The following is a 23976-nucleotide window of genomic DNA, read 5'->3' as shown; positions in this document are numbered from 1 at the left end:
ACCGGTCCCGAGCATACAATACAGCCACATAATGGAAGCTAATTGATAAAAATAAAACCGATGCTCATAACAGAAATTACAATTGCTTTAAATCAAAGCAAATCTTAATAATTCAAAAACAAATAAAGTACTTGGTAACGCATGTACTACGGAAATCATCTGTAGCAAATTCATCTGTAGTATCAAGGCCAATTCTATAAAAATAAAACAAACTTGTTGACACAGAAAAATTGCAAAATAAAATTGAATTAAATTGGCGCTATGAGATAATAGAGCAGCGAGTGGCATTCCGTTCTCTCATTAAAGTTTGTTTTATCTAAAGTCAAGACGCCGCTCAGCCACATGGCCTTATGTTGGCAGCGAGTTTTATTAAAAAACTAGCCAATTTACCAAAACTGAAACACTAACAAACAAGATAAATTTTATCTGCTCATCATCCCAGTGTCTGGTTACCTAACTTTGTATCAGTCAGTCAGAGGGAAACAAATGCCACATTAAATCTTTATAATAGACTTTATTAAACTAAAAAAACTCCATACTCATCCCGTATCGGGTTTTTTAGGTAGTAGGTATGCATTGGATACTATCGACCCCCGGGGCCAACAATGGGGCACTCCGACCTATATTGATTGGGTGTCTTACTCTGACCTATTCCGACTGGGTGTCGGTAAACTAGTCTAACTATTTACTTGACTTTTTGGCATGTTGGAGTAACATATACAGATAGCAATCTATATCCATACATCTGATACATAAAGTATTTTAAAGAGCAACTAAAAATTAATCTTTGAAAATTTATAAAAAAAATTCTGTTCTGTTTGTTAATTCTTAACATAATTAAGTAAATAAGGGTAAAATGCAAATAATAAAGACTGAGAAAGATTTTTATTTTTTTGATAAAGTTTTAAACTTATGTTGATAATGCCACTGTCTGGCCTTGGCCCCCGTGTTCTATAGAAGGGCATGAAGCAACACAGACAGGACAGCTAGGCTTAATACAGGAGGCTGCTGGTCACCAAATTAACTATCAGAGCCACCCTAACATCGGACATATGATTTTCTTGCCATCAACTGTAATATTGAAGTGTATGGAAAAATTTGCTACATTTTGACACAAAGCTTTTCCTAACCAGAAGGATAAAATAGTCTTAAATTGCCATGACCATCCAACCCTTTTAATGTCATACATTGCCAATTTCATTCAATGTCATACATTCCATATTGAAACTGATACTTATTAATAATAAATACGCCTGTCCTTAATACAAGACAAGAATTCCCTTGAATATTTGTTTTTAAATTCCTTTGCAGAAAATTAAAGACAACTTAATGTTATTACTATTAAGAAAAAAAAATTGGGGGGGGGGGGGGGGGGGGGGGGTCAAACCTACCGTATTTCATTTATTTGATATACTTGTAACAGTATAACTGTGTACTATTTGAGATAATGAATTGGTAAGTGGTTGACTGTTGTGTCAACACATACTGCGGAATCATCTAAATTTGTGGGGGTTGATTTTTGTAAATTATCAAATTTTTAAATGTTCCTTGGGATGTCATTTTCAAGGATTTACTTGTATAAATAAAGAATAAATGTATTTTACAATTCACTGGGGGGGGGGGATTGGTAGGTGCATAGAGGTACCCCTAAATCCATAAAAATCAAGCCATCAAGAACGCCAATGATTCCACAGTTAATAACTTGACTTTGTAATAAGGTATACATGTTTACTTCACTACAGATGTATTAGGTTGAATATAATAATACACTTCACACGGACAGAGCGAAACTTAGAAAATTACAAGTGTATGTCTCAAACTAAGTGTTTAAGTTTATTTTCATCTTATTCAACATCAGCTTTATAAATTTCAAAATGACAGCTTTTAAGAGAAGAGAGCTATTTAATGAAGTGAAATACTGGACTTCTTCCTAAGTCGCACAAACAACTGTCAAAGACTGACAGGGAAAGGCCACTATGAGGACAAACATACAGTAAAATCACTTACATATTCAAGTACAAATTTGTCAGGAGGTGACATATTTCTCTAATTAGGTAAACATTTACAGGTAATGTTCTTCAAAGACTATACACTTGATCATCAGTGAGAAAAAAAACCCTGTCAGTTGTCTTGACAAATCTAAGTGGATTTGCTTGTTAGTGGATTTTGTCAATTTCTGCCCGAAGATAGGGTTAAGCAGGGTCTGACATAAAAAGGAATGTCCCCCGCAGAAGATAACTACTAATCCCTTTGAAGATTTAAGTTATGAAAAATCACCTTGAAATGGGGGAATCGGTGGGGAGAAAAAGATGGCCTACTACAGCAGGTTGAGTGTTTGGATGATTTCGGCATATTAATCTATCATAATCCTTGCCTGAGATAAGAGGGAAATGGGCGAGACTCGGAACAGAGAATATTTCTCTAGGAAGTGCAGGAGAAAATCTATAGAGTTATGTCACTGCCAAATTCAGAGAAGGCTTCAATGAAGGCTGTGATTATACTGCTGCTCAACTTGTCAGAAAGTGAGCTCATCAGAGACGGCAAAAAATGGGCTGCTTCACGAAACCATTGTTATAGCTGGTGTTCGCTCTTACATCAAGTCTTATCAAAGGTGGTCAATATCAACATTTCACATAAAGAAAATCAATGACAGTTTGTATCTATATTCTGAACAAATATTTATGCAGTAAAAATCTTATTATACATGAAAAACAGTTCAAGTCCGGTATTCATCTCCTCTTTTCAGGTTTCTTTTTCCGCATCAACAGCAACACAGGAGCTGCCCCAGTTATCTCGCCATCAGCAGTCCCCTATACAAACACTCTGTGAGTTCCACCTCCCTCCAAGTTTGATATTTCATGCACCTTAATGTACTTGAGACTTTTGACAGTTCAGTACCAATGTAAACCAGCAATTTATTGGACAGAGTCTTGCCTGTCTCTCTAATTTATTGGACAGAGTCTTGGCGGTCTCTCTAATTGGTTTCCAATTCCTTCCTTTCCTCTCCTTATTTCTTTCTGCTCCAGACCAATTACACCTGATGACAGATCAAGGAAGACTGAGGCACAGAATCCTGAAATAACCCTCCTATACTCCTAATTAAACCCCGAGAAAAAAAAGTTTAAACTAATTAATATGACAAACGATATCATCTGTTTTTCTTACTGATGGGGCCTTTTGCTCTGGAACTGTCCGAATTGTTATAACAACTGAAATGAGGCTTATAATGTTCAGTGCAAGAAAACAAACAAAAAATCAGAGCTCTGGATGTACTGAATGCTCCAATTCAGAGGAGCAAGTGAAGGGTCGTTAGATTTCAGCTGGCTTCAGATAGACATCCTCAGTGAACCGTCAAGTTACTGCCTCTTTAATGAGTAAAACTCTGTACCTAACGAGGAAAATGCCTCTAAATCACGAATTGACAGCACTGTCTACAAACAATGAATTTCAATGGTCAAAACACTACAAACGCAGGAAATTATTTAATTTATATTCACTGTTCCTAATTCTGTATGCAATGAACATGTCAAAATTAATTAAACAGCAAGAATTTAGTCAGTTCTATGAAATAACTCTCAATCTATGCCTGTAAATCATATTCCTTGACCAAATTGATAATTACAAATTCTCCAGGTAAAAAAAGATGATTGAAAAAAAGAAATGAGCTTAGAAAAAGTTGGCAACATTTACTGCAAGTAATGTTATTTCATTCAGAATTGATAAATGAATGAAACTACATGCAAATATTGCACAGTTGGAGTTAAATTTAGACTTTCACTAGCAAATTAACTAAATCTGCCATTGATAAATTTGAGCTATTTGACACCTAGTTCTCTGAAAATGAATTCCAAGGTGAGATATATGAAATACTGGGATAACATGACAGAGGAGAGCCAGGGTACAATCCCTCTTAATGCACTTTATTAATAAAATTGCAGGTGCACATGTAAAAAATTTTCATTTCCTAAACCCTGTGTATTCTAATCAACAAGATTGAACAGAGAAACTGTTTGTCCGTATGATTCCTCGCCTTATTTCCAACACTCAAAGCTTTGTCAACAATGGAGAAATTAAAACTGGGGGGATCTTGTTTGGTCATTTCTCACTGAAAATTAAAGTTGTGTCTCGAGCGGAGAGCAATCAGTACTGGAGGAGATGTTTTGATTAGAATTATGACAATGTAGATAAATGTCTTCCCACCCTTCATATCCTGGAGAAGCAGACATTTCTAATATCAGATATTATCGCACAATCTCATTGCTACCTGGGTATCCTTGACTTAATAGCCGACTACAGACTAGCACATAAAAAATATCTTTTCAATGTCAATTCATTTCAAAATAATTTTCCTTTCCATACAATATATATATATATGATTATTAAGTTTTTGTATTCAATGCATTAATATAAATAACTGAGGCAACTGCATAGCAATGAAAATTGTCATTATCTTCAGGAAATCTTTCTTATCTGTTGTTTTTGAAATTTCAATTTAAATCTTAACATCGCTTAAAAGATACAGAACATGAAATATTCTACAAAACATGATTTGTATCTTAATCTTGGAGAGCTCAACTTCACAATTTTATCATCTGAAATGGATTCTTAAAAGCTCGAGGAAAACTTAAACTTCTCCTCAATTTAAGCACTAAAAATCTGAATATCCTCCTCCTGAAATTGAATTGATAATTTATCTCTGTAACTCCTTGATTCTTGTATTTTGTTTTGTAACACATTGAGAGCGGTATAGCCACGCTGTGGAGGCAAACATCCACCGACAAACAAGAGAGGCTTACTTTATACCGAGGATGCCATGCTGGGAATTTTGTTCAATTGTGTTTTTCTTTTTCTCCTTATTATTGCTGTTGTTGTTACTCGTTATCCTTGATATGTTGCTAGTTTTTGTTCCCCAAATACCTCTGACATTAAGAAATTTGAAAGTAGCTTCATTATGTATATTTATGATTACAATATGAATACAGTGTATATCATTTGAGTTAGTTTAGAGTAATAAATTTTAATGATTCATGAAATAAGTGATTGTAAAATAAACACATCACAGACTGTGATGTACCCAATATATAACAGTATGCGATGTACAGAGGTATTGGACGTGAAACAAAGTTATCAGATGATACATGGGCAGTGAATATAGGAATACCCCAGTCTATCACCTGGTTCATCACCTGCAGACTCCATCAACAGAGCTCAATATTGTGTACATGTGGGGCTTCCTGATTACACTGGAGGTGATGACACCGCCAGAACCAGACCGGTGAACATGCCGACTGCTGGTTCCCGGCCCCAGTCTGGTTCTCTGGCTACCGTCCGTCACCACCGACTCATCATCGTCAGGCGGAGTTACCTTCCTTGACCACCACTCTCCCCTGCCAAAGCCCTGTCTACATGTCCACCCACGGAAAATATTTACCTATCAAAAAACTTACTTGTATACACAATAAGTGGATACAAGGAGTTTTCATGGAACACTGTACTAAGACCGGCTTATATCTATGGCTTTTCAACGTCACTTTAATTTAAAAGCGTGAAAGATGAACATAGGGGAACGGTCATAAAAAAATCAGTTATCATAGGGATATTATCGGAATGATTCGAAAAGGTGATTTTACTTCTTACACTGAAATAATTAACTGCATGGTTCTCGCATCTGGACCTTTCAAATTGTTGATATTGATTTATAAGACAGTTTAGTACGAAAAAAGTCAGCATACTGTATACATTTAGCTTCAATAACATAGCCTTCAACCCTTTTCTTATCCAATGTTTTCAGGGGAAAAAATGTAGCCCTCCTAAATGACAAGAAGTTATGGAGAGTGCTACATAATTATAATGTATTGCAAATATATATATATATATATATATATACACACAAATACATCATTTATTATTGTTGCATGCAAAATATAATTCGAAAATTTTTAAATTAATGCTAAAATGAATAGAAAAATATCACGCATTTTTGGCTGGTACAAGTATAAAATAAATCTCTTTACCTTGAAAGTGTGAGAACTTTTTAAAGATATAAAAAAATCTTCAATACCACCAAGTTTACATTCTTTTTCTACACTGTCCAATTTTATCTTTCCTCAGCTGGTTTAAGGTTTTTCCACCATACAAGAAAATATTTAACTGAACAGAAGCTACTACCTCGGCAAGATGTGTGGATTGTACCGGTATTATAAATTTGACAAGGACTTGATATTTATATAGAACAATACAAATCCACATATAGCAGAATAGCTTAGTACTTGTATAATTAATTAATCATGAATATCATTAATAAATACAACAGATACATGTAAATACAACTTCATTATTATCTCAAATTAAAAAACTATCTCAAAAATATCATTTTCTTAGATTTTAAATATCCTAAATATTTACAGTAAAAATTTTACAGCCCCAAAAAATTGTTGTAAATAACACCAAACTTTGTGATTAATATCTCTATAAAACGTGTACATTCTACACTGACCCCCGAGTGAAAACTCCGACAGAGCCTAATAACAATTCTCTTTCATCCAAACCACTGTGCATGGCTTGTTGAATATGTCTTGTAATTCCTCTAACATGGAAAGTAAATTAGATTTTAATTGAAGTTTTATATTTCATTTCAGTCTATAATCACTCAAACAACATGCCGCAATATAACAAAATAAAGGTGCAGGATCGAGTATTACTTCAAATGTCGATACCTGACCAATTAGTACGGGGTTTTACTGAACCAGGGATTTACGAATCTCTTTAGGAATGCTGGGAAGGATAGTCCAATTTTAATCGGAATCCAAGCAGGGTCCCGCGTTCTCTCTCTAAGGCTGACATAGAGACAGGACCACATGAGGGGGCTCATAATATCTCTCTACACGCGGCTCAGATGACTGCTGTCAATGGAAAACAAAACCGTGGCGAGTGTATACTGGAGTATTAGTTTCCAGAAGAATTTCACTCAAGCATCACCTATCCTCTTGTTTGTCTGAACAATGATACTACTCCAAAGCAATTTCTCTCCCCCAAAAAACTAACCTGGTACAATTTCAACTCGGCTTAAGCATTTCATGGAAGAAAAAATTCTTCTCATTGACAGACTAAAGGAGAAAAGTTTTGTGAAGAAAATAAGATACTTATAAAGTTATTGATTATTAAGCAAAGTTCTATAAGTTAACCGTTCTGGGTTTATTGTTATATTTTAAAATAAAACCAGGAGCATTTCTACATCCAATCCCATGGTGTAGATAAATATCAGATACCCTTATAGAATATTTCATCTCGTTTAAATATCTATATCATTGGCAGATGTGGTAGCTTTATTTTTAATTATTTAAAAATACATGTATATATATTCTATTGCATGAATATCTATGTTCCTAAATAAATACTAATATTTCTTTCTACAAAAGAGATGCGTGGTTTTCTTAACTCAAGGTAGTGTTGCTTTTAGCTATATTGTTTCGAGTTCAGAAACTGCCTAATTAAATACAGTGTCCAGTTGAACATACATAGTTCACAATGCAAAGACTATCTTCTTGACAGTGTTCAAATAAACCACCAATTCTTTTGCAGGTTTTCAAAAGAGAAGGTTAACATGCATTTGATGAATTGCATGTATTCTCTCGAAACTTCCTAACTGGACTTCAATGAAGTGAATTAGTTGAGTCAACAAAGGTTATTAACACAGCAAATAGGCCTAATTAAACACACAAACATGTTTAATGAAAAAGCCACCTAAGACACACAACCAGGGCAATTCCTTGTGTTAGCACAGAATGCAAAAAAAAAGTCGAAAGCAGATTCTTAGTAGAACACTGAGAGAAGGGGGGGGGGGCTTAGAATTACATCATTATTGTTACAAAAATCACATTTTATTAATTTTTCAGTTTTCTTCATTAATTACATTTATCTCCTTGGATCAATTAGACAAACAGTTCTCCTTTTAAATGTCTATATATCTTCAAACAAAACTCTAAACTGTCAGAATAATAAATCTGCATATTAAAACCACAATTGCAAAATAAATTCAAATCAGATACATAAACTGTGATCTTAATGATGGATCCAACATAATGAAACACTACACAGAAACATATTTTTCATTTATTAGGAAATTCATTGACCTTAAAAACAAATGAAAGAAATTAACAAAGAAAGAAATATTTATGACATCTAACATTATGTTTTCTAAAAAAATAATGGGTCATATGCATATCAATGTTGTTTCTGTTTCTGGCACAAAAATTAATTTAAATTGTCGCTCATAGAACATGTATTTAATAAGAAAAAGAAAATATTTCTTTCAAATTGTTGGATTAAAAAGATCTTTTGTTTATTGGTACTTGATTTAAAAAAAGACATTAAAATAATTTTTGATTACGGTAGGATGTACAGAAAAAAAATGAAGTGTAAAGAACTGTATGAAGACAAATAGTGGCCTATTATAGATCTTTGAAGGAGTAAATCATTCTTCATCTAAGAATCTCACATCTCGGTTAGCTTGGAGCACTTTAGCCCCAGGGGAGTATGAAACAGCAGCTGAGATAGGGTCTTCCTCACTGAGAGAAAGAGCTTATTATCATATCAAGATACACAAACAAATCCTCTCCATGAACTATTTAAAAACAATATTTCTCTATATCCTATTCAACTTCCATCGCCCATTAAGCTCACAGATCAAGACACTATCAAATTTCTACACCATTTTGATGAGGAAGATGTTCTGATCAATAAAAGAATTTAAGACAATACACATCTTTTACCGAATTCTGCCTAATGGCACCAACACAGAATTCTCCCAAAATAGCGACTTACCGAGCAGACGATAGGTCTCATGTGCATCCAGATACAAGTCCAGGTCGGTCTTACAAACTGTAACAAATCCTAAAAGCACGACAGGTATGGCGACTACAAAACTCTTCATTCTCACAGAAAGTCTACATTCCAACTTCTGAGTTCTCTCTGGCCAATGTTGACATTTCCAGTCAGCGAGTAAATGATAGAATGAAATCGGTCGAACGCAAACTTTGACGGAATCGCTTAGTCACGTGGGGTTAAAGCACAACTATCGCGCAGAGAGAAAAGCAACTAGTGGGCCCGATTTTTTTCTTCTGTTTATTATTTTTTTTCTCTCTCTGAATTACGCTGAAAACTGTTGGAATAGCTCTTAGAAGGGGCGGGGTAATGGGGAGATCTGTTGAGATTGTAGCGGGCGATACCTACATATGACAAGTGATTTACATGTCATGTATAAAAAGAAGTTAATTAAATTCATTTTATTTTTTATATTTCGTTGATATTCTACCGATTAATAAAAGGGGCTCATCTAAAACATTTGGATTTTTCGAACAAAATTTATTAATTAACCTGGAAACTATTTTTTCATTGAATTGGACAAATCCTAAATCTCATAAGAACTAAAATTATGATAGACTTACATGTACTGTTTCATGACATCGAATAAAACAGTTCGAATACATAAAACTGATCTGCGAATCAATATTGATCTGTATGATTTTTTAAAGACACTTTTTTATATTAATTCCGAATTATGATTTTATGAAATTATTATAACAAATCAATGATTTTTAAAGACTTCTGTTATATATTCTTTTGTATCTTGACAAGCCAATCATCAAAGTATTTCATAAAGGGACACTTTCTTACTCTGCAAATCTTTGAAACCCTTATAATTAATAATGGGCGGGGGTTATTACCTCAAATCTTAATCTTTTTACACTGATCCAAAAGTGTGCGAGTGTATATATGTGTGTTGGGGGGGGGGGGGGGTTAGTTTGCTTAAAAATTCATTTTTTATCTGGGGTTTTTTTTTTCGTTTCAAAAAAGGTGGGGCCTACTGACATCCCCTTTCCCTCGTGTTGCCATATAAGTATTTAAACACTCTACGCCTAACAGAAATGCACTAAAAATAAATACCTTTTTTTCAGTTGTTCACATTTATATTCAAGGTACTGGTAGCATTAATGCATTATTACATGCCCTCATCATATTAGTAAGAAACTTCATATTGGAAAATATATAAATAAATAAATATGAATGAAATTAAAAGCAAAAAAAAAAAAAAAAAAAACCTAACTAACAGCTTGGTATTCCTCCATAGAAAATTGTTAAATTTCAAAACATAATGACGAAATGAATTATTGTTACCTCAATAAAACTATCTCAAATTGAAAAAAAAATTGAATGGATTGACAGTACATGTACTTATATAAAACGGACGCTAGACGATGGCACTCTTTCATTTCTGAAGACCACTATCAAACTGGAAATATGTTGAAGCATAATTTATCACATACTCGTCTTATGAGAATTGGGCAGGTATTAATGATAACATATCTAGAACAGAAATATACATGTAAAAATTATACGCTTTATCAAATTGAAGAAAAACATTTTCTTATTCAATGTAACAAATTTGCAAAACAAAAAGAGGAAGTCCGAATTATTTGAACCAGTTTCACCCAAAGTACATATAATTACTTACTAATTTGCATGATAAGCAAAAAATTATTATGGATTTTAAACCGTAATCAATTTAATATATTAAACCCCCAATGATCAAAATAAACTTGCGCTAGCTCGTTTAACCTATAGTTAATAAAATGTATTTTTATAAAATTTTATAACATTTTTTTTTTAATTTTAATGTGGAATAGTTTAATATAAAATACAAATGAAAACAAATGGGTTATGAGCAACGTATCTGCGTTTCCATGATAATCATATATACGCTCCTAATAATATTTTCTGGTCCAAAAGAAAAAAAATCAAATTTCACAGTAAATAATTGTGTAGGCAACACTTTAATTAAACTATTGAAAAATTAACTTATTCGGTGACATCATTTACAACACTCCGAATCTCAGTCCTTTTTGGCCAACTGTAGGGAATAAGTCCTTTAAACATCCGAAATCATAGATCTTTTTGAGCATATAACATACATTAATTATCACAGAGTAAATACATATACATATGTCTATGGTAAATATTAGCAATATTAGATATCCGGAGTAATTTGGTTTGTTCAGATCATTTGGTAATTTATAACAAAAAAAACTCTCTAAAACACCCGTTTTTGTAAATAGACTATTTGTCTTTAAATAGACCAATTCTTTATATTAGCAAATATTTTTAGTGACTAGATCATCATGAAGATGGTTGACAAGAGTAAGTTTGATCCAATTTTAAGCAGAGAAAATTGTGCTTTTCATAGAGAGTAAAAAGTTACTTCCGGTGAGTTTTGTTTTCATTATTTGAGTTAACACATTTGCTGGTATTTTTAGTAAGAATAGTTAACACCATTGTCTATTTTCGTGAGTTTGATTTATTTACAATAAGGTATTTTGGAAACGAGTCAATTAACTATTTCTGAAATTGGATTTAAACGCAATATGGCTGTAAAAATTGTACTCGAATTGCCTCGGTCGTGAGAAAGTTTGCCAAACCGGTGCAGTTATAAAATGTTGTTCCATTACAGGCGTGATTAAGTCAATAGCTTAGTTTCTTTACTGAATTGAAACTTGTCATAAGATTAGTAAGAATATCGAGTTTCAAATGGCCTAAGTTTGGTTCAATGCTTTGTAAAAAGCATGTTTGATTTAAATGGAATGCTGTGGTAAAAATAGCACTACTTCATAGAAGAACTTGCTAGTTGATATACCCTTTAACTACGTAAAAATGGCCATACTGTTAAAGCCATGTTTTTAACAAGTCAACTTCTACATTTTTTTGTCACAATGAATTTTCAACTATACATATATCTATGATACCAGATGCTGGTTTTCCGTGTTCGGCCTGTTTTGATATTTTGATGATTTCCTTTTATTCATACCTGTATTCATTAATATATATTTTACATCCTTCAAGCCATATATGTACATTTTCTTTTTTCTCATAAAGCTGAAAGACAGGCATGACAACAGCAGCTCGACCAACCTTTGAGCCAGCACGGGGAGGACGGGGTAAAAATGAAGGCGATCTTAGTGCTTTGTCTAAACAGTACTCTAGTCGGGATTTACCAGCTCACACCAAAATCAAATACAGGTATTGAAGTGAAACAATTCATAGTTTCAGTTTTAATGCTTGAATTTATTCAATGAAAATTGGCGCTTAAAAGATATGAAAAACAGAAAATAGAATTAACATTTTGTACTGTTCTACATCAATGAATATCGGAGTGATAATGCTTTGAGTATCATCTGATATAGGAATTATTTCATTTAAGACATGAAAAACGTGATTCTTATAAATAACAATGATGAAACACGATTTAAGCATCATGGACACAGACACACAGTAAATGGAGTAAACACCCGTCTCCCTGAGGGATGCATGTGCTGAGAGTGTTTATTTATTCTTTATTCAAAAATTCCTTTAAACGAAAATCCACTTGTGGTTTATAACTTGTAAAGTAAAGACATGGAACACAGACCTGACTAGCAAAACCCCTAAAACTTCATGATGGACACTTAAGTTTAATTCGGCTTTAATTCCTTTTCCATCTACATGGTCTCTGATGAAGATTTTTTCCTTTGTTTCTATCCTTGTCAGTCTATCTCTTTTTTCTTTCCTTGCCAAATCTGTCAAACTTAACAGTCTAGACTACCACTCTTTCTTGTTGTCGCCATTGTTGTTGATAGACCGAGGTGAATGTCATTTGACCAATTTAAGACAGGGTTATTTAAATCTTTTGTATTTTTTGTTCCTGTAAAAAAAATAAAATATACGTACTTTTTTATTTCTTGTATCTTTGTAATGCGATTGACTTATACAGCGTAATTTATTTGAAAGTTCTATCTTTAAATAAAGTAATGAAGCAAATAATCAGATCTTATTATTGTTATTCACTAAAAATACGCCATATATACCTTAAAACATCCTCTATAAAAACAAACAAGTTGGACCTACTGTAGGGCTAGGTTTTGGATCAAAAGGATGGTAAAAAAAGCTGCTATTTTAGTTTATTTTACTACCAATAAAATATGTTGTTTAATGTTTGACAAATTTCATACTACTGGTACTATATAATATACAAAACAAGAGTTTTGTTTTTTCTTATGACTATGTTTTATCATATGACTTTGATTTTTTGCAGACAAGAAGGACAGGGAACATCTGATGAGCTGAGGGGACGTGACTTTCGTCGTGATTTAGAGGAAAGGGAGAGAACTGTCAGGGAAAAGCGTGACAGAAATCGGGGTATATTGTTGTGTTGTTTAGTTAGTGTAATGCTTTGATGTAACATTTTTTAGTATTGCTTAATCATTTAAGAAACAATTAAGGTTAGGCTCAGATACAAAAATGTTTGTCAACTGTTTTAACTTTTAAAGAGATAGAAATTTGCATTGAAATATGAGATATTACTTTCAAAATTCAACAAACTACCTTGAAAAATACGGGTAGGCAATTCTTTCGGATCATTGTTTTCCTCAATATGTAAAATATGATTTGTTTTAACTACTGTATTTAACTTTTGAATTGATCTCCCACAGAGTCCGGCAGTAGTAAGCGACCACGCCTTGATCAGGTCCCCGCAGCGAACCTTGATGCTGATGATCCAGTCGATGATGAGGTACATATATGAGACAAGGACATTTTTGTCAACAACATATTTTGACTGTACTGCTTTATGTGGAAGCAGAAACAGCTCTTGGTGACCTCCCTTTGACAGTCACCACATGCAGCATTTCTTGGACCAGAACACATTTAAACAATTTTACACTAAGATTACCTGAACGTTTTCAGCTTGTTTACCAAACAGTTATGGAGACAATGTAGTTTGATATAAAGTCTTATTAACTGACTATAGCTAACATTATTAGGAGGTATCATACTTTGTTAAAAACTGGGCTGTCCTTAGGACAAAGTTTTAATTATTGCAATACAAATAAGTTCAAACAACATTTTTTTATTTAAGATCAGATATACCATCAGATAACCTTTTTGAATCTGTTGCTTTGCGAAATGTTTTATCAGAGATGATATGATTGATGAAACTATTGATTTGTTCTTAAGGATGAAGATGAGTCCTCTGATGATGAAGACGATACTGCAGAGTTGATGGCAGAACTACAGAAAATTAAAAAAGAACGAGCCAATGAAAAAGCTAGACTGGTAAATTAATTGTACAGATTTAAACTTCGTAATAATGTAAACATTGTATATAACAGGAAAAAAACGTCAACTTGTACTGAAATCTACTGATAGAATTATGTTAAAAAAAATTATGCTTATAACTGTATGGACCAATCTGTTGGACAAGCAGTTGACAGAGACATCAATTATGATGCTAAATATCCTTTAACATCATAAGTGTACTATAAAATACATCAAAAGATGAGCTGATCATGGTTTTTTAACCGGGTTTTCCAACGGAAAAATCCAGTTATTAAAATGGTGAAAATGGCGGGCAGGCGGCTGCCAAAAGGGTACCCTCATTGTACGGATAACTCCTCCTACAGTTTTCAAGATAGGAAGTTGTTCTTTTGCAGATCAATTGTACATATATCAGAGGTGTGCATATTGCTAGGATTTTGATTTCCGATAATTTATGAAAAAAATACCAGCTTTTAAACATAGTCATTTTTTGGCAAAATATTGCATATAGGGTACTCCATTTCACTGGATACGGGTTGACATGGATAATGGATACAATTCAAATAAAAGAAAACCCGGTTTGCTGTCACATTGATAGGTTTTCACTTGTGTTAACATGTAATCTAATGCTTGTTGTTTTTTTCTCCACAAGGATGCAGAGAAGAAGGTAGAAGAAGAGCGAATCAGAACGGAGAACATTTTGAAGGGGAATCCCCTGCTGAACCAGCAAGAGAAGGTGGTCACCGACTTCAAGGTCAAGCGAAGGTCAGTACATGATATATCAAACAATTAGTGGTCAGACATGTGACCAATAATCATCATAGAAGTGTTATATATATAACTTGATAGTGAAATGGTTCATATGGTCTGTAAATCTTTTAGCTTTTAATCAAATTCTATTTGGCATGATTTTTCCAGTCATGTTCAATTTTGTCAGCTGCACCGAGTATAAACAATACCTGCCCCATAACCACAAACTATCTTTTTGGTGGATTCAGCTTACTGCGCGCAGATTGGCTGCTGCTGCAGACTGAATTATGCACGGACAGAACAACAATCTATCAGAGAATGAAAAAAAATCAGTGGCTTTACTAATGGCTGTCCGAATTAGGGTATTTTTCGAAAGTGTATAATTGTGACAAAACACACATGATTGATTGTGATTGATGGGTGAAGAAATTAAGAACTTCATCTCGCAAGCATCGGGCGCTATATATTTTTCTCATAATGAAAAAGATATACCCTCTATCTAATAATACTCAGGGTGCAATCACCGCCATCTTGGATTTATTTAAAACTGTCATACAAGAGGAGTTTTTTGCTTGAAACTCATTGGTGAAATTATTTTGCTATTTGCGAGGTCTTCCAATCATTGAATGCCAGACAAAGAATGAACTGAGAAAACCTCGAGCTCTTTCATGTAAAGATAACTCCCTCAAAGAAAACGAATTGACCAATCACATGATTTTTACAGTGTTTTTTTTAAGCTTGATGTAGCTGACAGAATTGATCATGATGCTGTCCGTGTTTATCTATTTAAGGAACAAGGAATCATTGAGTATTATAAGGTGATAATTTTGGTAAAAGCATGATTAAAGCCTGAAGGGCTTTATTATAGATTGATCTTACTCCGACCATAATTATTACCTCATAATACTTAAAGAATGATTCCATATTACTTTCATGTATGTAATTTTCAGTAATTGTGTGATTAAATGTTAAATTACCAGTATTGACGTTTTCAAGTTACTTTCATTTCATATAATCATGCAAACCCTGCTTGCGCTGCAACAGTATGTCATTGATGTAATGTATGTCATTGATGTAATGTATGGGATTATATGTTTCATATTTGAATCTTAGTGCTTTCTTAGATAATGACACTGAAAAATGTAAGTACAATTCATTTTTTTCTTGTGTAGATGGGACGATGATGTCGTGTTCAAGAATTGTGCGAAAGGTGAGGACGACAAAAAGAAGAGTGCGTTTATTAACGACACCTTGAGGTCCGAATTCCACAAAAAGTTCATGGAAAAGTACATCAAATAACACTCACTCTCTGTACTGTAGATTCTGATTGGCCTTATGGAAAATGAGATAAAATCTGATTGGTCTATTGTCAGACCCTGTTTGGTTGGTATTAGTTTGTAGAATAACTGGGTGTCAAAATGGAAAAAATGATTTTTCAAACAAGATCAGTTATTTGCTAAACACCATACAACCATAAATTACAAAGAGCCGTCTTCATGATTCAGCTTTTGTGTATTGATGTTGAGGTCTAATTTGTTTACAGTTTTGACAAAAATGTTGTACATTGTACTAAAAAACTGACCACTCATCTCCATCGTCATGTTAAATGCATATCTATATACCGTGTGATATTTTACATGACATAAAATCTAAATCATATTGTATCTTGTCTTTTTAAAAGTTCTTTTCTTTTTATAATGTTATGCTTTATGTCTGTAACAAGGTTCTTTCTCACACTCCTTGAATATTCATCCAGCAGAAATCACATTTGTTTTCACTTGCTCCCAACATAATATCATTGAAAAATGTAAAAGTAAATGTCATGCATATTAATGAAACAGATTTTTTTTTTTAAATGATTTTAATTATCTATAAGTGATTATGAATTGTAAAAAGAATTTAATATACCCATGTACATGTTTTGAAATAGTTTCAAACTGTGTTTGTTCACTGTTTAAAATACTGCTCTCTTTTAAAGTAATAAATTGTGTAAAATGTTTCAAGTTTTTTTTTGTTTTTTTTTGGATGCATTGAATATTATACATACGATAGGTACTGATTGCTGCCGTGCAAAGCTATTACATGCATAACATCAGAATTTGATTCACCTTAATTACTGTAAGTCATTTTAATTCCACAATGTTAACATTTCACGATTTCTAATAAAGTACCAATCGCGATGCATTTAATTTCACGTGCTAGAAATCAGAGGATAAGCACTGAAACGTTTTTGAAAACTAATGATAAATTGATAATATTCACGATGGGCTTAATTCCATGGTAAAATAGCAAATTGTGAACATATAGTGAAATTAAAAGCAATGTGATTATTTGCCAACCTACATATATATACACATATTGAATTAATTTCTGCTATTAATTTTACAGCTCTTTAAATGCATGTATAGATTTTAAGTACTTTACATTGCTTTCTTTTTATAAAATTCCATAAAAATTTTAATTTCCAACTGCTTTGTTTAATAAAGTTGCATTCAAAGGGTTAAATCCTTTTAAATGTGATGATCACATGATTTGGTTGTTTCAGTTTCTCCATGTTTATTATAATTTTAAGATCCAAATTTGATTGTTGTGCAAGAAATACTTGAAAGGATATATACACATACAGGCACGTAGCATAACGGGGGGGGGGGGGGGGGGAGACAGGGGGGACCTCCTGATTTTTCTTTAATTTACATACAAAAAATTGAATTAACATGGTGTTGTTGCCCCCCCCCCCCCCCCCACACTTTTCCGGGACAATGTAAAAAATTGAATCGAAAATAAGGAAATAAACAGTGAAATTGAAGTTAAAAGTAAAGCTGCCCCCTTCATGATTTTGGAAAGTAACCCTATCTTCCTCTTTTTTTTTATTTGCTTGTCAAGATATTTCGGATGAATCTCCCCCCCCCCCCCCCCCCCCCGATTATTTAAAACTGCGATTTTTAAATTTCCCGCTCTCCTAATATACCGGAAGCATGTGCTACTTTCACTTTCATATTTTCTGCTGCGTCTCAAGAGCTAGGTCGTCCGTGACAGAGAATTTTTGTAAAAACACCCGATCTGGCTGTGTGACAAATACCACTGCGTCAGCACTTCAGCGAGATGAGGCGAGCTGTATCCAATCTGACCAGGTTTTGCGGGGGGTCGGGATTTATTACGCCGGGGAGGGCTCCTAGGACGGCGACAGTTGTGATGTCGGTTTCCAGGCTGTCCAGCACCAGCAGTGGACGGCTGGATGTGAGCGGGATCTACCCTCCCATAGCCACCCCGTTCAACAAGGACGAGAGTATTGCCTTCGACAAGCTGACCGAAAACATGCAGAAGTGGAACAAGATAGCGTTTGGGGGTAAGGTAACAATCATCAACAGTTGATCAAGTGGTGATGAGAGCAATTACTCATTATTTGTTAGCTGGGACTTTAGCTCTAGAAAAAACTTCATCTACAAATATGACACTTTGATGACATCTACATTATAATTCGGTAACCATGCATGTGTAAAATATTAATTAATAATGCTTAAAATTTCTATATCCTGACAGCACGTTGCATAAACAATATTTTGTTTTATTTCAAAACATAACTGGGTATTTTTCTTAAAATGGTACAGACTGTGTCTATTAAGAACCAGCGAAGTGCATCCAGGTAGAGACGGTTATAATTCACCTGTACTGTGTGATTTTGTAGGGTATGTAGTCCAAGGATCCAATGGGGAGTATGTATACCAAACAGCCGAGGAGAGGATCAAAGTGGTGGAACACGTCGTCAAAGCTGCCGCCCCGGGCAAGGTCATTCTGGCGGGGTCTGGGTGTGAATGTGAGTTAATGATCTGATGTCAGGAAATGATTTCTTTGATATAATACCGGGTATTAATAAATAATTTCTTCTATACAAAAACCCTAGTGCTCTGGTTGTCAGTGCAAGTCTTACAGTGTAATTAATTGCCTTTTTAAAGAGAACATTGCAAATTTTATTAAACTGTCACTAGTGGGTAGATTATTGACCGTAAATGGTAAATGTTGCTGACTATTTGTAGCTACCAGAGATACCATAGAGATGACCAATCGGATGGCAGATGTAGGAGCCGACGCTGCCCTTGTCGTAACCCCTAGTTATTACAAGGGTGGCATGCACAACAGGGCACTGATCAGCCATTTCACTAAGGTATTGTTTAAATTATATAAATTACTCTTCTTATTACCATAATCTAAGCTGTACCTCTAAGACATTATACTTTGATTAAATATTTGGGGTTATGATGTTTTATTTGTTTGACCACTGTTGTAGGTTGCTGATGACAGTAAGATACCTATACTGCTGTACAGCGTTCCCGGTAACACTGGCATTGACCTTGACCCTGAGGTCATTATTGTCCTATCATGTCATCCCAACATAATCGGTCTGAAGGACAGTGGGGGAGATGTAAGTGTTGTAGATGGAGATTAATCTCATTCACTTTGTCTTGTTGCAGTATGTTAGTTCACCTCACAGTGTTGCCCTGTGGAATCATTTAAGAAATAGCAAGTTGAAGAGTTCAGCAGGATATAAACTTGGTTAGTCATGTGATAAGATACTGAGAAGCTTGATGGGCTTCGTAGAAGATTTGACCATGTACCAAACAGGTTCAAAATCCTGGTGAACTTTTAACATTGCTGTTTCTTACTAATATATTCATGTTTAAAAAGGGCTGTTCTTAATAATTAATATATCCATGTTTTTGAGTGTAGAATAATGAAACCATCAAAAAGCGTGTGTTGATCATTGTTACGTACAGATATGACCTCTTGACCCATTAATAAGTTCACACAAAAATGAAGGTGTTTTTTTTTTCTTGTGTACCGGTAGGTTCATGTAAGGAAACATACTTGCAAATGTAAATATTAGTATTTGTGACTTTTGTGGATCCCTTTAACCCTATATTTACATTCTCACCAATTTATAAAACATAGTTATAATTCATTATACATGTATTTATTTTAATTATATTAAAGCTACCCAACAAAATATTGACCCCCATGAAATTTACTGATTTTACACTATTACAGTACCATTGTGCATTCATATATCAAGACTTTGGAACATTTGATGCATGTACATCAATTACCAAACCTTTCCTGTGACTTTTGTGTAATTCTCCACATAGCTTAGTTTTTGAAATGTCTAAGAACGGGATGCAGAACATGGACACACGCTTGAAGTATGCAGCATGAGGTGATGAAGGAGTTATTGTCCCTAATTAAGGTCTTCCGTTTCCAACGGAGGACCTTATTGTTTTCGTACTGTTTATTAAGGTCTTCCGTTTCCAACGGAAGACCTTATTGTTATCGTACTGTTTATTATTATTTTTTTTTTCCAAATTTTGTGCACGCGATTTCTCGAAAACTACTCAACCGATCTGTACAATTTTTTCACAGATGATGGGAAATTATCTGAATTTTATATGTTTTAGAATTTGTTGTCGTCGTCACTTCCGGTCCGGATTAACGGTCGATTTTGTAATTTTTTACGACCAATTTTGTGCAGAGTTGATCTCAGAAACTATAAGAGATATGACTTTGAAATTTTCAGGATAGGTAGAGCATGGTTTGAAGTTGTGCACTATTTAGTTGTTTTGCACCAGTGGCGCTATTCCTTGGAGTTCGCTTAGGCACAAAAATGGGGTACAGATTTCAAATCAAAATTTCCATATGTTTTGATCAGTATCTTTTTATCAAGTGATATTTTGACAAGACATATAGAACAAAAGTAGTAGAGAATCAAAAGTTCTATCCAATAAAATCAAGAAAAATGGGCTGGCCCCTTTAATTAGGGACCAAGAGACTCGTAAATTCTATTACGAATAACTTGAAAACGATAAATATTTTGTTATGCATTATAAAAATCAAAGTTGTTGATCTCTACATTATCGGTTTGAAAAAGTCATCGTCAGGCCCATGTCTGACGTAATTAGGGTTTTTATTCTTTATCTTCAATTATTTTTTTTTTTGGGGGGGGGGGGTAATTTTGAAATTGTATCGATATCTCATGGTATCATTTTATCTAAAAAAAAAATCGGACGGAAGACCTACTCGTTACTCGTAACGAGGTCGTATCTAGTTATTTTTTTTTTTTTCCAAATTTTGTGCACACGATTTCTCGAAAACTACTCAACCGATCTCAACAATTTTTTCACAGATGATGGGAAATTATCTGAATTTTATATGTTTTTGAATTTGTTGTCGTCGTCACTTCTGGTCCGGATTTACGGTTGATTTTATAATTTTTTACGACCAATTTTGTGCAGAGCTGATCTCAGAAACTATAAGAGATATGACTTTGAAATTTTCAGGATAGGTAGAGCATGGTTTGAAGTTGTGCACTATTTAGTTGTTTTGCACCAGTGGCGCTATTCCTTGGAGCTCGCTTAGGCACAAAAATGGGGTACATATTTCGAATCAAAATTTTCATATGTTTTGATCAGTATCTTTTTATCAGTTGATATTTTGTTAAGACATATAGAACAAAAGTTGTAGAGAATCAAAAGTTCTATCCAATAAAATCAAGAACAAGGGACTGGCCCTTTTAATTAGGGACCAAGAGACTCGTAAATTCTATTACGAATAACTTGAAAACGATAAATATTTTGTTATGAATTATAAAATCAAAGTTGTTGATCTTTACATTATCGGTTTGAAAAAGTCATCGTCAGGCCCATGTTTGACGTAATTAGGGTTTTAATTCTTTATCTTCAAATTTGGGGGGGGGGGGTAATTTTGAAATTGTATCGATATTTCATGGTATCATTTAAACTAAAAAAAAATCGGACGGAAGACCTACTCGTTACTCGTAACGAGGTCGTATCTAGTTTGTTTTTATATTTTCTATTTTAGATTGCAAAGCTAGCCCACCTGGTTATAAGCACCCAGAGTAATGACTTCCAAATCATGGCAGGGTCTGCTGGCTTCTTACTCCCTGCATATCTCATAGGTAGGTACTCATGAGGATCTCAGTTTACATCTTCGCTAGCCAAAGGTTTTCGGTCCACTTTGTTCCGTTTATGGGGAGCAAAGTGGACCGAAAACCCTTGGCTAGCGAAGATGCTCAGTTTATTACTTCCATAAATACCAGTACATGCAAAAATCACAAAATTTAAAGTGAAAAAATCATCAAAACTTGTTTTTAAACTACATGTATATTTCTCAAGTCTTTCCATCTTTTTGGTTTTCTATGTTCTTAAAATGGAAAACTTTTGTGTTTGTGATGCTGCTATATTCTTTGTCTTTAAACCTTTTGAACCGTTCTTGTCTCTCTCTCTCTCTCTCTCTCTCTCTCTCTCTCTCTCTCTCTCTGATCTCTCTCTAACACCATTATTGTTGACAACATTTGCTTTGCCATGCATATTGCAAATTCTTCAAGTTCAAACCCTCTGAGTGCCATACTTCTGTTGTAGGTTGTGTGGGTGGGGTGTGTGGAGCGGCCAACATGTTGGGACAAGAACTCTGTGATCTGGAGCAGCTGTACAAACAGGGGAAACTGAAGGAGGCCACAAACCTACAGCAGAGGATCGTGGCTCCTAATGCCTGTGTGAGTACTGTACATTCTTAATTATATGTCAAGAATTACTTAATGTAAACCAACATTTATTCGCGGTGACATTATTTCACAATTTACTTCCAATAAACTGGTTTGCGACAACTAATGTTTGCGACCAAGCCTTATCCAGACCCGTATTTTGTTATAACAACCAAACAATAAAGACTGAATTGCGGTGAAAAATATTCGCGACATCGAGGCTCTTGCTAACCTCGTGAAAATTTCACGCACGCGAATAAAAGTTGGTTTACAGTATCTTCCATGTTCACTGAAGGATGCGTGAGGCTGTAGGCAAGGAATTAATGACCCATCGAATGTAGAGAAGCAGCCATTGTGAATTTTAATATATTGCCTTATTTCCCAGCTGTTGTTTACTATTTGAAATTACAGCAAAAGAATGTTGTTCAGGCTTTATATATTCTTGCAATATGATACAGAATGGCCGTTTCGCAGAATTAATAATTTGATGTAAAATAAGGAATCCACAATACCTTTTACCCTGTGTACAATGTAATGGTCACTTCTCTCGGTACAATCATATTTATTGAGAAATACGGTTTATGTCATCCACAGGTAACCAAGAGGTTCGGAGTACCAGGCCTGAAGGTTGCTATGGAGTGGTTTGGTTACTATGGAGGACCAGTCAGGTCACCATTACAGCCAATCACAAGCGAGCAGGAGGAGATAATGCAGACCGTGTTTAAATTATCCGGATTTATTCACTGACCATGGAAGATTTTACTGATACAAACATAATACAAATGTTGAGTTGGGTTGGGGGGCTACATTGATTATGTGAGCCCTCACAGATGAAATACAGTTTTATTGCAAGTTGGAACTACATCACAGATATTCAATGTTTTCTATTTCTCAATACAATGTACTTCACAAATCCTTGTAGCTGTTTTGCAAAAAAAAAATGCGAAACAGTTACACTGGCCTTTGTTGTGTACCTGTATCTTGAGAAAATTGCACATATTAGGTTATGGGTAGCAATGGTTATATTGAATATAGAAATCACTTTAATTCTATCTTTATTGAGTTGTATACTGAGAATACGCTGCTAAATGTAACAATATTTTGTATAATACAAATGTTATGTACTTCATGAATCAATACACTGTACATATAGTGTTGTATATATTATATGCAAGTATATTACAGATATATTTTGATAACTTTTTTAAGGAAAATTATGCATTGATAGAGGTCTTTGGTTATAAAAATAAGTTTATGGATTATTACATTTTCTTTTTATACATTTACAATTTTATCTAATTTATCAATGGTTTTTTTGTACAGTAAAGCACGGTTATAACGAAGCGCCAGGGATGGGCAATATTGCTTCGTTAAAAGCGTAATTCGTTATATCCGTCAAGTTCACAACATGTAATATAGTCACCGGGAATGAAAATCACTTCGCTGTGAGCGTCTATTCTTTTTAAGCGTGTTCGCTATAACCGTGTTTTACTGTATGTGAATTCAAAGAAATGTGTTTATATACCAGGTCCAAATAAATATTTTGGAGACAT

At 34.1% G+C, this 23976-nt stretch overlaps 3 protein-coding genes across 4 annotated transcripts in view; 2 read left to right on the top strand and 1 right to left on the bottom strand.

Annotated features, from left to right (window-relative positions):
- Positions 1-9106, bottom strand: part of LOC128179637 (tyrosine-protein kinase RYK-like) — a 33214-nt gene extending 24108 nt beyond the window's left edge. The window contains exon 1 of the mRNA XM_052847139.1: positions 8824-9106. Within this exon, the coding sequence (XP_052703099.1) occupies positions 8824-8932 (109 nt within the window). The 5' untranslated portion in view covers positions 8933-9106. The remainder of the gene's footprint in view (positions 1-8823) is intronic.
- A 2054-nt stretch (positions 9107-11160) lies between these two features.
- LOC128179638 (protein CWC15 homolog A-like) lies at positions 11161-16873 on the top strand. 2 transcript variants are annotated; one of them, XM_052847140.1, is made up of 7 exons: positions 11161-11262; positions 11929-12072; positions 13124-13227; positions 13521-13600; positions 14044-14142; positions 14777-14889; positions 16047-16873. In XM_052847140.1, the coding sequence occupies exons 2-7, from the start codon at positions 11942-11944 to the stop codon at positions 16171-16173; spliced, it is 654 nt and encodes a 217-aa protein (XP_052703100.1). In that variant the 5' UTR covers positions 11161-11262; positions 11929-11941; the 3' UTR covers positions 16174-16873. The 2 variants fall into 2 exon arrangements, with proteins under 2 accessions (XP_052703100.1, XP_052703102.1); XM_052847142.1 differs by lacking the exon at positions 11161-11262 and adding an exon at positions 11267-11342.
- A 987-nt stretch (positions 16874-17860) lies between these two features.
- LOC128180636 (4-hydroxy-2-oxoglutarate aldolase, mitochondrial-like) lies at positions 17861-23976 on the top strand. Its single transcript, XM_052848782.1, has 7 exons — positions 17861-18220; positions 18560-18688; positions 18909-19036; positions 19160-19294; positions 21742-21838; positions 22302-22435; positions 23018-23976. Exons 1-7 carry the CDS (start codon positions 17977-17979, stop codon positions 23168-23170), a joined length of 1020 nt encoding a protein of 339 aa, XP_052704742.1. The 5' UTR covers positions 17861-17976; the 3' UTR covers positions 23171-23976.

This window comes from Crassostrea angulata, chromosome 4, assembly GCF_025612915.1.
Source record: "Crassostrea angulata isolate pt1a10 chromosome 4, ASM2561291v2, whole genome shotgun sequence".
Classification (NCBI taxonomy): domain Eukaryota; kingdom Metazoa; phylum Mollusca; class Bivalvia; order Ostreida; family Ostreidae; genus Magallana; species Magallana angulata.
Note: the sequence above shows the minus strand (reverse complement) of the source record. Positions and strands in the feature narration are given on the sequence as shown.